The 14,313-nt window shown below is 38.3% G+C and overlaps 1 protein-coding gene across 9 annotated transcripts in view; it reads right to left on the reverse strand.

Moving 5' to 3' along the window:
• SLC4A4 (solute carrier family 4 member 4) overlaps positions 1–14,313 on the reverse strand; it is a 429,784-nt gene that overhangs the window by 189,475 nt on the left and 225,996 nt on the right. For all 9 annotated transcript variants that reach the window (XM_082390084.1, XM_082390085.1, XM_082390086.1 and 6 more), the window contains 2 exons: positions 11,600–11,735; positions 2,949–3,109 (listed from right to left, as the gene is read on the reverse strand). In XM_082390084.1, coding sequence (XP_082246210.1) covers positions 2,949–3,109; positions 11,600–11,735 — 297 coding nt within the window. The remainder of the gene's footprint in view (positions 1–2,948; positions 3,110–11,599; positions 11,736–14,313) is intronic.

Here is a 14,313-nt window from a genome sequence, read left to right on the forward strand (position 1 = left end):
GTTTCTCTGTGTTATCAGCTCCAGAATGACAGCACTGGCTCTCTGCCTGCTTGCCTCAGGGATGGTAGAGCAAACATAGTACTGAGTGATGACACGTCAAAGTGACCTAGTGGTGTCCAATTTTAAAATTTAATGACATTATTAAAGAAAACGTGTGGAGGTTAGAGAAAAAAAGCCACAGCGGATAATAAAAAGTAACGGAAAATTAAACTGAGAATGTAAAATGCTTGATGAACCTTTCTTAAATGTAGTAAATACCAGAACCTCTCTCTTTGGCCATTGGCTAATGAGGCTCCAGTGTAATATGGGACTCTGTCTTCTACTACATGGAAAAGGTCAGTTAGTTACTGAAGACCAGAAACGCCTTAAGATGGCTCTTTCTGGTGCTGAAGACCTCGAAGACAGTTTTACAGAAAAGCCCAAGTATATAATTCAACTTTAACGTTCATCACCCTTCTTGACCAGCCAGCTCCAGGCACAGCAAAGAAGCTGTGAGGTTTTTTTCTAGCTCCATCTACTACACCTTTCAGAATTTTTCTCCTGCTCATGAAGTCCCTGAGCATCTCTTGACCTGACTCAGTCTACACTCAGCCCCTGCTAGGTGACATGTAGAAAGATCTGGATAAACTCATTCATACTGGGATAGTCATCGAAGTAAGTACAATTACACCTGAGATCCTCATTCAATTCTAACAACACCCTGAGAGGTCTACCTTCATCCACTTTTTACGGATGAGAAACAGAGACTGCGAATAAGTTAAGCAACGTGCCTTGTCTATGGTCACACATGCTAGTAGGGGTAGACTTTAATTAACCCCCACACAGTTTAAATCCACCATTATTTCTACAACACCACTCTGCAGCTCATGGAATGAATATATGACCTCTGCCAAAGAGTATGTATATTTTAATAGAAAACAAACCCTGGGTTCAGTGAAATGAATCTCCAAACAGTGGAAGTTCAGAAAGTAACCATGGTCTACGGTAGGACTTTTTTTTTCAATACAGGAAACTTCCCGATGACCCTTAAACCACAACACACAGATTGCTATCCATTGCCCAGTCACAAGTTTAATTCCCATTTTGCTTTGCACTTAGGCACTTCTGACTTCTAACTTCAGACATCTTTGTTCTAGATTAGTTCTTAAAGCCTGAAAATTGCAAATCTCACTCAGAAACTGGACTGATTTTTGCTAACCATGATACTTTTTTGGATAACAATCTCTCTTGCAGCTTTAACAAATGAAGAAAAGTCAGTGAAACAAATAGCCTGGAAAACCATTCGTTCCCTTTGCTTCTCTCTGTCTTTGTAGATGGGCTTCATCTTCCCTGCGTACAATAATCCAACAGCTCTCTTCATATATCAGATGTCGTTTTTCAGTCTCACCTGCCTTGTCAAATACAAAAAATTCTACATAAAGCAGTATTTCCAACATTATCTTCTCACTACCTATGTGGACATGGATTTGTAACTTATCCCATTTACAAAGTGGTAGATTTGCAAACCTAATTTCAGGGCCTAGAATAGTGTCTGGCTCATTGTAGAAGGCCATGTACCACTGCTGAATAAATGCATAAACTAATTCATTCTGTCCACCCAGCATCTTCACATTAGTCTTTCTCCCCTCTCCACTTGTACCTTAAGCACTTCAGATGCAAGGGAAGTGCGGAGCTGCTTTGTAAATCTAACTAACAAGCTCTCTGAAGAAGAAACAGATATGTATAGGTCAGCAAGATATATGCCTGATTTGAGAACTGATCTTCTCTTCCAATACAAATACTATAGCCTTCCCATTGTCCATAAAGGCACAGATGCCATAGACAAGCCCTCTGCCTACAGATATTCAAAGAAATTTTGAGATTACACAGGAATTTTACACTGGTCATCAGGGCCACGATCCACATCCTCTCCTCACAATCCCAAAGTAGACACACTGCAGGCCCCTTAAGAAAGTGCAGTCATCCCTACAGGTCCAGTGGTCACCGAGTTATGGAATTTTCCTAGGAATAATAAGCAGAGCCCCTGCACCTCTCCTTAAGGAAAACATGATCTTTAGCACACCAACCTGAAGGATAATAAGGCAGCTTAGGCCAGTCTCTTGCTAGAAAATGAAAACAATGACCTCTCTTTGGAATGTAGCAACGTGTGCTCAAGGTGTTCAACATGGTGAGTTGACATTCACTACACGACACTAATTACAAAGATGCCAAAGCTGCTCTGCACCATGAGGTTCAGTGACTTGTCGTGGGTTATACAAATGATCCTCGGCACCAACATGACTTGACTCAGTCATTAATCCATAACGTTCTGCTGGCTCCTTGTCCCACCCAATTTGCTCTACCTACAGCTAAAGGAGCTTGACTTTCACCTACAAAATCAGCCCAACTGAGGGACTAGACCTAGACCAGTTTCCTTCTTAGAGAATACTCAAACTGTATGTTACAGATGACAAAACTGAGGCCCAGAGAAGCTCAGCGCCATGTCTAAGGTCAAGGAGTTCTAGAAATCTAGTGTCCAGACTTCCAGTGCAGTATGACCAAGGATGAAGGGGGAGGGTTCTATTTAAAATATTAATCTTATGCTAATAAGTGGAGGAATGCAAATCTGTACATATAAACATGGTAATTTTTAATACAACATAAAAGTGAAAAGCATAAGACAGAGGACTGAGAACCAAAACTGGATGGAAATACACCAAAAGGTTAACAATGGTTATGTCCAGATGGAAGTAAGATGGATGAGTTTTAATTTTTTTCTCAATATTTGTCTGTATTTTCCAAATTTTTTGCAATAACCCTTACTAGTTTTATAACATGAAAAAGAGAGAGAATAAATGTTATAGAATATTCAGCTCCACTTACACTAGAAGTCTTCTACATTGAAAGAGACTCATGGAGAGGTAGGTAGAGCAGAAAAAAATGATAGGAGCTTAAGACAACATACTTACCCACCAACTGTGGGAGAGAAGAAGCCTCCTTGTCCAGCATGATGGATCCTTTCTCCATACATGTCCTCAGCTCAAATAAGCTATGAAGGGACAAAGTGGCCACGTGGGGCTTGCTCCATCTCTCCCCACCCTGTTCCACTTTTTCTTCAAACTTAATCCACCTAGAAACATGAGATTAGTGAAGAACCATTAAAAGTGTTCTCTCATCACCTCTGGAAATAGCAACACCAACCCCCCCCAGATCCACCCCCACCAGCACTTCCAAAATGTCTCCTTTTGTGGAGTCTTAAAAGCTTATTCTATCATTAACTGCATTACCTTTATAAATACACCAAACAGACTCACTAGACCGCTCCTTCCCCTGATGTTAGAGAGAAAGAAAACAAACCAAAAGGAGCCAACGCCTCCTTGGTTTTATATGTCTATATGTGACCATGAAATCCTTAAGAATGACTATTGAACCAAATTTATCAAATAATGTAGGAAAAATATGCATTTCAAATTCTCCATGTGGGTAGAGCCTACAGGGTGTAAAAACTGTGAGAATTCTGTTGTGACTTCACAAGGCACGTCTACGTAAGGTAAAATATCAGTATGAACCAATACTGATCTTAAATATTTGAAAATATGGTGTGTGAAGTGGTCAGACAAATAAATTCCCCTTTCATGCTTAAAAAGTGCCAGCATGTGTTGCTGTATCTTACTTTAATACATCTCTCTCAGCTGACACATGTTCCCCTCTCATTGAGATGCTAATAGCTTTACCCCTCATGTTTGGCTCCACATGTGTTTAAAAATACACAAGCTCAGTGAACAATGTGTCTACTCTGCTAATAACAGATCTCTTATTAACCTTAGTAATGGAACAAAAAACCCTCTTTTATAGTTTCTTCTTTCTAAGATTTGTAGACATTTTGATAACTTAGCAATTTATAGGAATGAAAAATGTTTAATGGAAATAAGAGCGAAACACATTTGACACTCTATATCCCGCATATTACACATACTGACTCTTCCTACACTGGTAAAGGAAAACAGGAAAGCATCATCATTTTGCTATTCATCATGACCCAAAGAAAAATGCTGCTTTCTATCACTTCAAACCTCTGAAAGATATTGAACAAGATAAAGAGGGGGTTAAAAATTGTTTTCCTACATTCTTCACGCAAAGGTTTAATGATTGAAAAATGTTTTCCCAGAAAAAGCTAAACACTCACCCAACTCATTAAAGATGAGAACAAAGGGCAGAGATCAGAGGAAGCTCTACATAAGGTATTATTTATAGACCGCTCACCACCCCCAGAGGAAGAAAAGAACACATTAGTAGAACCATGAGTGAAAATAGATCAACAGATCAGCCACAATGTCAAAGAAAATTCAGAGTTTTAATCAAGCCCAACACTCATGTGATTCATAAGTATATGAGCCATATCCCAAAATTCCCTCTTCCCTCTCCCGGCCAGGAAACATCCACGCTTCAATGACAACCTTAGCCCCAGCTCCACCCTCCACTCTAAGACCCTCCTCCTTTCCCCTGTATCCCAAAAAATGTAGGGAGTAGAGATTTTTACATGTTTTCCTCACATTAAAAAGCCAACACCAAAGAAGTTCTAAAACTTCAGAACTGGACCTTGTTTATTCTACAAAAGTGGTTGTGAAACATTCTGAGAGAAAGACCTTTAATATTCTTGTGTGTGTGTGTGTGTCTGTGTGTGTGTGTGTGTGTGTAATTAGTAGTTCTTCACCTTGGTTGTTATTAGAACCACAGAAATAGAAGGAAGTGAGAGAAAAATGACAACTTTATATTACATTCTTATAGAATTCTATGGATTTGCCAAAACAATAAGAGGTAATTGGGTTATTTGAGAGTAATCACTTTATGGAATACATTACATTGGCTAACTTTAGGCATATTATCTTTTCAGGCTTACTCACAGAACCTCTAACCATGTTGACTGGGAGCTAGTATATGAATCATATTTACATCTGATGTTACAGTTTTTTGCTCAAGATGAGACTCTAGAAGATTCCATAGTATATGAAACCTAGTCAGGGTTACATATAATTATGTTATCGATAAAGAGTATAGTGACCTTGTTTTTATTCCTGAGAGTATTCTTATTAGCTGAGGGATAGAATCTTTAGTCACAGAATTTAAGTCCAAGATGAATGACAAGGGCCAGCTAGAAACTCAGTAAATGGGAGTGTTCTATACATACAGCCTTCACTTCCCTCTTATCTTTCCTAAATGATAACCAGTTGCCCTTCTATCAGTCACCATTAATCTGTATGGCCAAATCCATTTTGTAAAAGAAAACTAAGCCTCACTTACATACGGTATGTGACAGTAGCTCTTTTCTGCTATCATCTTCAACTGTCCAAACAATATAAGTTTAATAAAATGTTCTTTAAGAAAAGAAAAAAGAGGAACAAAACCATTGCATTCTTCTGTGACCAATCTCCTCTCCACAGTTTATCTTAAATATGACTTTGAACAAGTTTTAAAAGTACATTTAGAGATAATAAATCCCAACTAGCTTGGATTTAGGGAATAGTATTACTCACCCTCCTGGATTATACCAGCCAAGATTAGGTCAAGCTTTAACCATAATGGAATGGGAATGTAGTCTCAAAACTAGCCAGTTCCTTAGAATCTACATTCCTAAGAGACAAGTATTGTCTCATAGTTCAGTTTAAGCATCTATTTCACTTTGAGTTCAGTAAATATTATATGTTGAGATGATGTTATATCATAGTATAGCTAATTGCACAAGGTAACTCTGGGATAATGACTATTAAATTCCTTTAAAATACATTGCTCTAATTGCTCAAGGAACTGACTGTACTTCCAATATACACTTTTACGCAGAAAGTAATGATTTGCCCATTTAAACAGATTGTTTGCAGGTAGTTTCATTCCAGAAACTACACATGCTATGTCTATCCTCTTCACATATCAAGGACAAATTTGGAAAAAACTGAAAACGACTCAGTTCAAATCAGAACCCATTAAAGAAAAGGCTAAGGCAAAGGTACCAAAGTTCAGGCTATTGGAGTGTCAATGAATTTGTAAAGGTGCTTTAGAACCATGTAATTACATTTTTTAAAAAAAAGACATTTTTACTGTAAAATGTACTAAAAGCTACTATCTACCCTTCATAATAACTATGAATAACCATGTATTTGCAATAAGTTTCCTACTTTTCCTTTTGTCTTAGTACTTGACATGTTATAGGAAAATTAATTTCAGAAGCTGGTTTTTTAAATGCTGGCAATTACAAAACTGTTGTAACCTTGAAGGAAGAGTTTATTAGGTGAAGTTTATTTATTCCAAGGTCTTTGAAGAATAATGATAAAGTACATTGCAGTTTAACCCACTTTGAGTGACTGCCAACCAAACAGCATTTCACTCATTTGTTGAAGAAACAGAAAGCCCACTGGGAAACACTGAATTTTGCAACTTTCCAATCATATGATTAAATATACTTAAGAAAAGAAAAGACCTCTAACTTTAAAACATGCCAGTTTTACAGTGGAAAATAGACATGACCTTTGCCTTGGAATATAATCCAACTACGTAAAGCTATTTTAAAGCAATAATAAATTTCTTGCTAACTAATCAGTGCCTCATCGCACATAAACGAAGCCAACGCTAGTGTGTATCTGGGATAAATGACGTTTTTTAGGAGAGTTCTTAAATTTCTAGATCAACTGTGAAAGTTATTGCAAAACAGTGTAGTAACCACATATAATTACATAGATGATTAAATTCCTTATTCTTCAGACTTTTTCTTACAGAAAAAGTAAACTTGGTCTAAAATGGAATTTTCCAGAGCCATCCAGTAGAGGAGAGATAGAGGGGTCAGGGTAGATTGGGAACAGAGAGGGCCCTATGCAAAGCCCCAGGGTAAGTGCATGTGACTGTGTTTGATGGCCAGGCCCTGAAGTCATGTTCTCCAGAGGGAGGCAGGGTCACTCGTGCTGTCCCACTAGAACTGAAACATCAGTAACCTTTTCCTTTGTTGGCTTGTTGGGTTTATTGAAACTTGTGATGTCTTTCCTTTTTACCCAGGTTTGGCCATAAAATTTGAATCGCAGGGAAGAGGGGAAGTGATCTTTAACATATATTCTTATAACAGTGATAAATTCCAACATGGCCCATCTGAATATTTGCTGAGGGAAAACTGAAAGCCAATAACCATGTTTGCAGACATCACTGACTCAAAGAAATACAGCGTTTGGAGTGGTAGTGATAGCCCTTCTTCCTGGCTTTGGGCCATCACCAAAGCTGGACCATGACTTATTCTTCTACCAGTCTTCTTCATGAACCCATTAGCTAACGCCTAGCCACCTAGAAATTGTTAATGAGAAGCATAGGCTCATTCACTAACACCAAATATTCCATTATAACTACTGCTACACCACTGAATGTCAGTATTCTAATGACCTAACACTGAGGATACTTCTTTGAAAAAGAATATTCTCTGCATTCCACTGATAATATACATTTCTCAGGTCTGATCATTCTACCCTTGGGAGAGTCAGTGAAAATTCAAAGTTCTGACTTTCAGGAAAGGGAACAGCAGGGAAAAGATGTGAAAAAAGAGGGTGGTAGAGTTGGCTTCAAACTTCATGTAAATAAAGATTTCCCTTGTTTATAGTTTTACATGACTACTGTGCTTTGTGAGACTTAAATGGGGATATTTTTCCTACCACTGAAACCATTTTCCTTATTTTTTAAGACACACAGCTAACCTGAACTTCCTGAAGTAAGACTAAAACTGCAGTAATGCTGAGACTCAATGTATGATATTCTTGGTCAAAATCAAATCATTAGTCAACTGAAAAAAGTATAGAACATTAAAAGGGAGAGTACTAAAGAGGGTACTATTGTGTTCTATGGGGTGCAGGCTCACAGTAGAAACTACATCGAGCTGGAGAAGTCTGGCGAGCTAGTTCTCTATGGAATAAAAGAGTCCATTTAATTGGAGTTTTCACAAAAAGCAAGTAATTCTCCATTTTATGTTAGCCAAAAGAATATTCATGCTGCATTTTCATATGTAAAATGAGTTCCTTCTAAGCACTAAACTTTTATTAGTCTGGTAGGTTTGAGAGCTTTTCATGGGGAAAAAAAAGCCCTATCAGGTCTGGAAACTGGACATCATAAATGGCAGTCAGAAATTACTGCAAAAAACATTCAGAAGCAGAGTTACGTTGCAGGAAGTAAAAATCACTGACAATTTGAATCATTTCTGAAGGCACAACCACCTCCAAACTTTCCAACAGAACTTAGGTAGAGCAGTAAACTAAGAATCAAGGTTCTATTTCTCTATCCTTTCATTCTATAAGCACGTATTTCTCGATTGTGGACTGTGTGCCGGGTAGTTGTAGACACTAGGAATATAGTGGTGAACAAAACAACCAAAAATTCCTCCCCTCATGGAGCTTTAATTTTATTGGGAAGAGACAATAGCAAGATATGTTAATATGCTAACTGCTGATAAGTGCTAAAGACAAATAGAATGGAGGATGAGGGATAAGAAGGTTTGGGGAAAGTTTCTATTTTAGACAGAGCAGTCACTGAGAAGGTCGTATTTGAAAAAAGACCTGAAGGAGGTGAGGAAGTGAGCCAGGGAGATGACTGTGGAGTACAGCAGGGAGAGCATTTCAAGTGCAAACCGCATTTGAACAGCAAGTACAAAGGCTCTGACACAGGAGTATGACCAGGCCAGTGAGGCTTGAGCAGAGCGAACCAGGGGGAGAGAAGTAAGAGATGAGGAGATGAGGTCAGAGATCATAGTGTATAGTTCATGAGGGAGGCAAGGGCAGGTTCAGGGAGATGGACTAATTAGGAAGCATTTGCAGTAATCTAGATGAGAAAGGATGGAGGCTTGGACCAGGGTTGTGGCAGCACTGAATGTGAGATATGGTGAGATTCTGAATATCTGAATAATGTTGAGGGTAAACTAAATAGGATGTGCCAGTGGATCAAGTAAGGGGTGTAGAGAAAGACAGGAGGCAAGGAAGACTCCAATCTTTCTGGATTGAGCAACTAAAAAAATGGAGTTGTTCATTGCGGTGGGGAACTCTGTAGGAGGAGATCTGAGGTGGGTAGATGAGAAGCTCAGTTTCTGACATGTTATTTTGAGATGCCTACTACCCAACCAAATATTTGTTTTTCAATCAAACAAAGCAAGAAGTCTGGGCTAGAGAACTAAGCACAGATGGCGTCAGCATATTGATGAATTAGTTGGAAACATCAAACAAAGGTCCTCTCTTGGGCTTTATCAATGGTGTGCTGGGTAACTTGGGTCTGTCATTGAGCTGTTCATCAGTCAGAAAGAGATGGATTATCACTGAACTCCAGCTTTGATCACGTAATATTTCTAAGAAAGTATTATATTTAGAACAGTAGATTCTAAGGCAATCAGTTCTCAACTAATCACACTCAGCAAATGTTACTGAGCACCTATTACGTACCAAGCGCTGCAAAGCACTGGGAATATAGTAATGAAAGACAGACATGGTGGACTCTCCCTCTAGACAAATTAGTGTAATGAGGGAGACAAAATGAAAACAATACTATCACATATATGATTAATTAATTAATAGTAATTGTGGCAAATCCTATATAGGAGAAGTTATAGAAGGTAGACTATTTGTGAGTATGTTTCTTCCTGGAAAACTTCCCCCGATACATGGTGTACTCCCACCGTACTTCCTCTCCCGCTGTACATATAGCCTCTCAGGGACCAATGACATCACCAAAATGACACACATGTTCCTAAGGAAATAGTCAGTCTTTAAAGATGGTAAAGTATTCATGACCATCTTAACCTTTAAGAATCTTAAATGAAAATACTATGTCCATCTCATTCAATGTTGAACTACCTATACAATGAGCTGTGATCTCTTCACATTTCTGGGACCAGGGGTCACATAAAATAAAGTGTAGTCTGCATTTGGCTGAAAGAGAAAACAGAATGCTACACCTGAATTCTACTCTATATAGGTACTCACACAGAATTTTAAGATGAAAGTAAGAATCAAAGGAACTCTTCTAGTCGCAGCTGACTACACAATTATACGCACAGGGATGGAACTTTAGAGCTATAAAATACGCATGATGTTAGAGAGGATGCAACCCAGTATGACTCTCATCTGATAGTATAGAAAACACAAGCTCAGGAAGACTACATGACTATATAACTTGCCCAAAGTTAAACAGCTAGCTAGCAGCAAAGCCAAGACTAAACCAAAATCTCCCCAACACTTAACTCATGCTGCACCAGTATAATTCTCACTCTGTTTTTTTCTATTAGAAAGAAGGAAAAGAAAGAATGAAATGGAGATACTGGTACAAGTTTTCACTTTGAGAGCCTTCTTTTGGAGAATGTTTTATGAACTAAAAGTATACTTTATGAAGGACTTTTAATATCCAGGTTATTGGTGCTGAGAGGGGAATAAGAGACAATTACTATATCATGGAAAGTGGCCCCAAAAGAATAAAGAATGAAGAGCTTCAAGAGGCAGCCTTAGAGATGGAGGAGCAGAAATGAGTTATTACCCACTTCTGTATTCCCAGTACCTAAAACAGTGTCTGGTGTAGTGTGCATTCAGAACATATTTGTTGAATTTAACTGATCTGAATTAAATTACAGACTATAAAAGGCATATGTTAACATTATTTTGTTTGTGAAAGTCAAATACATTGAATCCCCATATAATGATGACAATGAGAGACCAATAACTGCATTATATCAATGTCTTTATGGTACACAATTTTTATATGTTATAGAAGATTTAGTGTGGCATATACAACTAAATATACATGCAGAAAGACAGAAAGAAACCTCTTATTGTGCGATTAATGAAACTTTAGATATTTGTGCAGTGCTTAACAATTTACAAAGCATTTCCATATATATACCTGTATGTATGTGTATAAATATCCATGATATAATTTGATATCTAGTAGAACATTATATTTACATATTATATATCTTATATCACATACATATATATTATATGTAATAGATATTATTATCTACTATTTATTGATGATGAAATCAAAGTTCTGAGAAACTGTTATGCAGCCGGCAGGTGACAAAAGTCTGAAATGGAACTCAGGTCTCTAACACTTCCAATTCAAGTGAACCTTCTACTTGCTTTCACTGGATGTTTAAAAGATGACAGGTTTTCACTTGGAATAATGGCAAGTTTGTGTGTAACAGTCATTGTCTTTGCAACCTCCCTCCTAACAGGGAATGGGTAATAAGTCAGACATGGTTTCACAAGATACCTTGGCATGTGGAGACTGTGAACACATATCGCTAGGCTATCATGTTTAGGTGCTGGAGTTTCTCTCTTTTAAATATTCTACTATTAAATCGCATACAAATGGAGATTTACTTCTAATTCCTTATAAAGGTTAAAATTATAACAGTGCAGATCAGTGACTTCAGCAGTGAAATAAAGGGTGTCCTGCATCCATGTCAATGTCAAAGAGTCGAAAAAGAATCCTTTTACTCCTTGACCCAGCCAACCTCAGGCTCATCAATCGTTTGGGCTAGAGAAAGGAGCGCACAGACAAGAATCCTGCCCTGCCCTCATTTCCCCACGTCAGTCCTGCACAGTCAGCTATGTCTCACCTCGCTGTCTCCTTCCACTCCATCTCCTGACCATCCACGGCCAGCAGCTCATCCAGTTCCGTGAAGAGCTGAGGGGGCGCTGGGCTGTCATCCTCCTCGCCCAGGATGAATCGGATGCGTTCTGCGGCGGGAGAGACTGCAGAAGTGAAAATACTGTGGTTAAACATTGGCTGGACAACCCTGAGGAAAGTGTAACTCCGAGCTCTTCCTCTGTCCCCAGAGCTGTTGGGCTTCCCTTCCACATTTTCAGTGGACATCTTCCTTGCTGAGCCTTCCTTGTCCCCAACCTAAAGACAAACAGGAATCCAAGGCCTTCTCTAGTCCTTTAGTTCTGAACTGTGTCTCAGCTCTCCACCGCTCTCCAGAAGGAGAGCGCTCCAGTTCTGTGTGGCGAGTGGCAAAGAACCTTTAGCCCTCTGATGAGCTCAGGTCCAACCACATGACCTTCCCTCCTTCTCCACTGATGACCCATCCAAAAGTATAAGACGGAAACCAGCTTGAGCCAATCACTTTTTCTACAACAGTGGGAGGGGGCAACAGAGCACCCCAGTGCTGGGTTTCCCCCAGGCCCCCCCCTCCCAGCCTCCCTCCCTCCGTCCAATGCCCAAAGCAGCCCAGGCCCTCGCAGTCTCCTCACCGCCCATAACTGCCTAACTGCAAAGTTGATGAAGGAATATTTAACAAGATGGAGCCTCTTCTTTACATAATGGCAGTGCCCAAAAATGTTTAGTCACACTTCAGTGCACTTGAAAAACAAGCCCAAGTAAAATATTGTACACATGAGGGGAAAAAAAATTTCCAACACACTCAAGCACATAATTGAATGTCCTACTAGCTCCTTTTGACCCCATCTCCTAAAAATCATGTAATGAAAAATTAACTAGAATTTCCCCCAGGTTGTGGGCTATTTTCTCTTTCTTTAGAAAAAATGGAAAGCATTTGGAAACTGATGGTTATATTACAAAACTAAGGCCCACAGATACTCCTTATAATCCCTGGGTAAAACCAAGAATATACATGTGACTACAGTCCGAGTACACAGATTTATTCATATGCAGAACTTGGTAGCAATATATGTACTCAACCTAAAAAAACAAAAAACTTCCTACCATCTGAAAACCACTATAATCAGGACAGAATAAAATTCCATAGATCAAAATATATTTACTACAAATAAACCCATGAAAAATATTCAACCTACCTAGTAATCAAAACTAACTATTAAAATAAAATATATGTTTTACCTATAAAAATGGCAAACACTTTAAAGAATGATCATCTCAATGTTGACAAGGGTTTAGAATACATGTACCAGCACCTTCCAATTTATGTCGCTGGTAGGAGCCTAAACGGGAACATCTCTCTGAAGGGAAATTTGAAAAGGTATGGAAATGTTTTTAAAGTGTATCTATCCTGTGAGTCAGCAATTCTACCACTAGCAAGATGTTCATTCTAAATAAATAACAGTTGTTATCACAAAGTCTTAACTACAGAGGTGACCACTACAGCATAGTTTATAATTGAGAAAAACAGAAAAAGCTTAAATGTCCAAAAAGGAGGATTGGTTAAATAAACTATATTACAACCATTCAATCAAATACCACGTAGTCATAAAACATGAAGATGAGATTATTGTTTTTTGGCACATATATCATATAATATTAATTGAAAAAATAAAATTACAAAATCATATGCATAAAGCAATCCCATTTTGGTAAAGAAAAAATTACACATATATGCATAAAATAGTCTGGAAATGAGAGAGCCCTCATTTTTCATGGTTCTAATGAGTGTGAATTTCAGCTACCACAGTTTGGTTAAAGAACACTAGTCGCCCAACAACACAGCTCAAATTTCACCTGGATGGTAAATTAACTGTGAGTAATTGCATAAAATAAAATTACTGTATTTTATGTACTGTATTTTACGTATATGTACATAACGTATATGCATCATGATCGTGACCAATCATAGTGCTCCTTTCGAAGTCTGCCAGTGATTGGTCACTACACACTTGTTCTCCAGTTCATGCACAGACAGCAAAGTGTGTAGCTGTGCTGCCTTCTTGTCTTCCAATGATAAATTCATATGACATGAATAATCAAAAGAGGGAGCTAGCCAACAAAGATGAAAGTACAGCACAGAAACAAAAAGTACTAACACTGGAAGTGAAATCTATGTCAAATACGAATGGAGTTACAGAAGACCTAGCTGATCATGGGAATGTAGATAACGCTGCCGTTCCCCATTTGAGAGACTCTAGGTGTACAGTCAGAAGAACTTAGTGAAGGCGAACTCATTAACATAAATAGTAAGGCAAGTGGTTGAAACAAAATGCTAAAGATGTCCCAGAGGAAGTGATGCTGGCAAAAAAACTTCATGTTAAAGGAACCCTCAGAGACATTCCCTAACACGGAAAGCGCAAAGGATAAAATGTTGGAAGCTGATCCAGACTTAGAGAGGAGAATGACAATTCCTCTGGGCATAGAAAAGATGCTCACTCCATTTCATAAATTGTACTGTAGGAAAAAGGGAAACTACTTCCGATAAGATTTTACAAAGAAATCAACCACTTTAATCTCAATGTTTCTAATGTTTTAAATTAGCAAATACTAAATAAATACTAGTTTTACTATTTTTTTCACTTCCCTATACCCTTATAGCCAACAGTAAGAGAGATTTCAATGATTTGGCAAATTTTTTTAAAGGTCAAA

Source organism: Balaenoptera borealis, assembly GCF_965194805.1.
Source record: "Balaenoptera borealis genome assembly, chromosome: 4".
Classification (NCBI taxonomy): domain Eukaryota; kingdom Metazoa; phylum Chordata; class Mammalia; order Artiodactyla; family Balaenopteridae; genus Balaenoptera; species Balaenoptera borealis.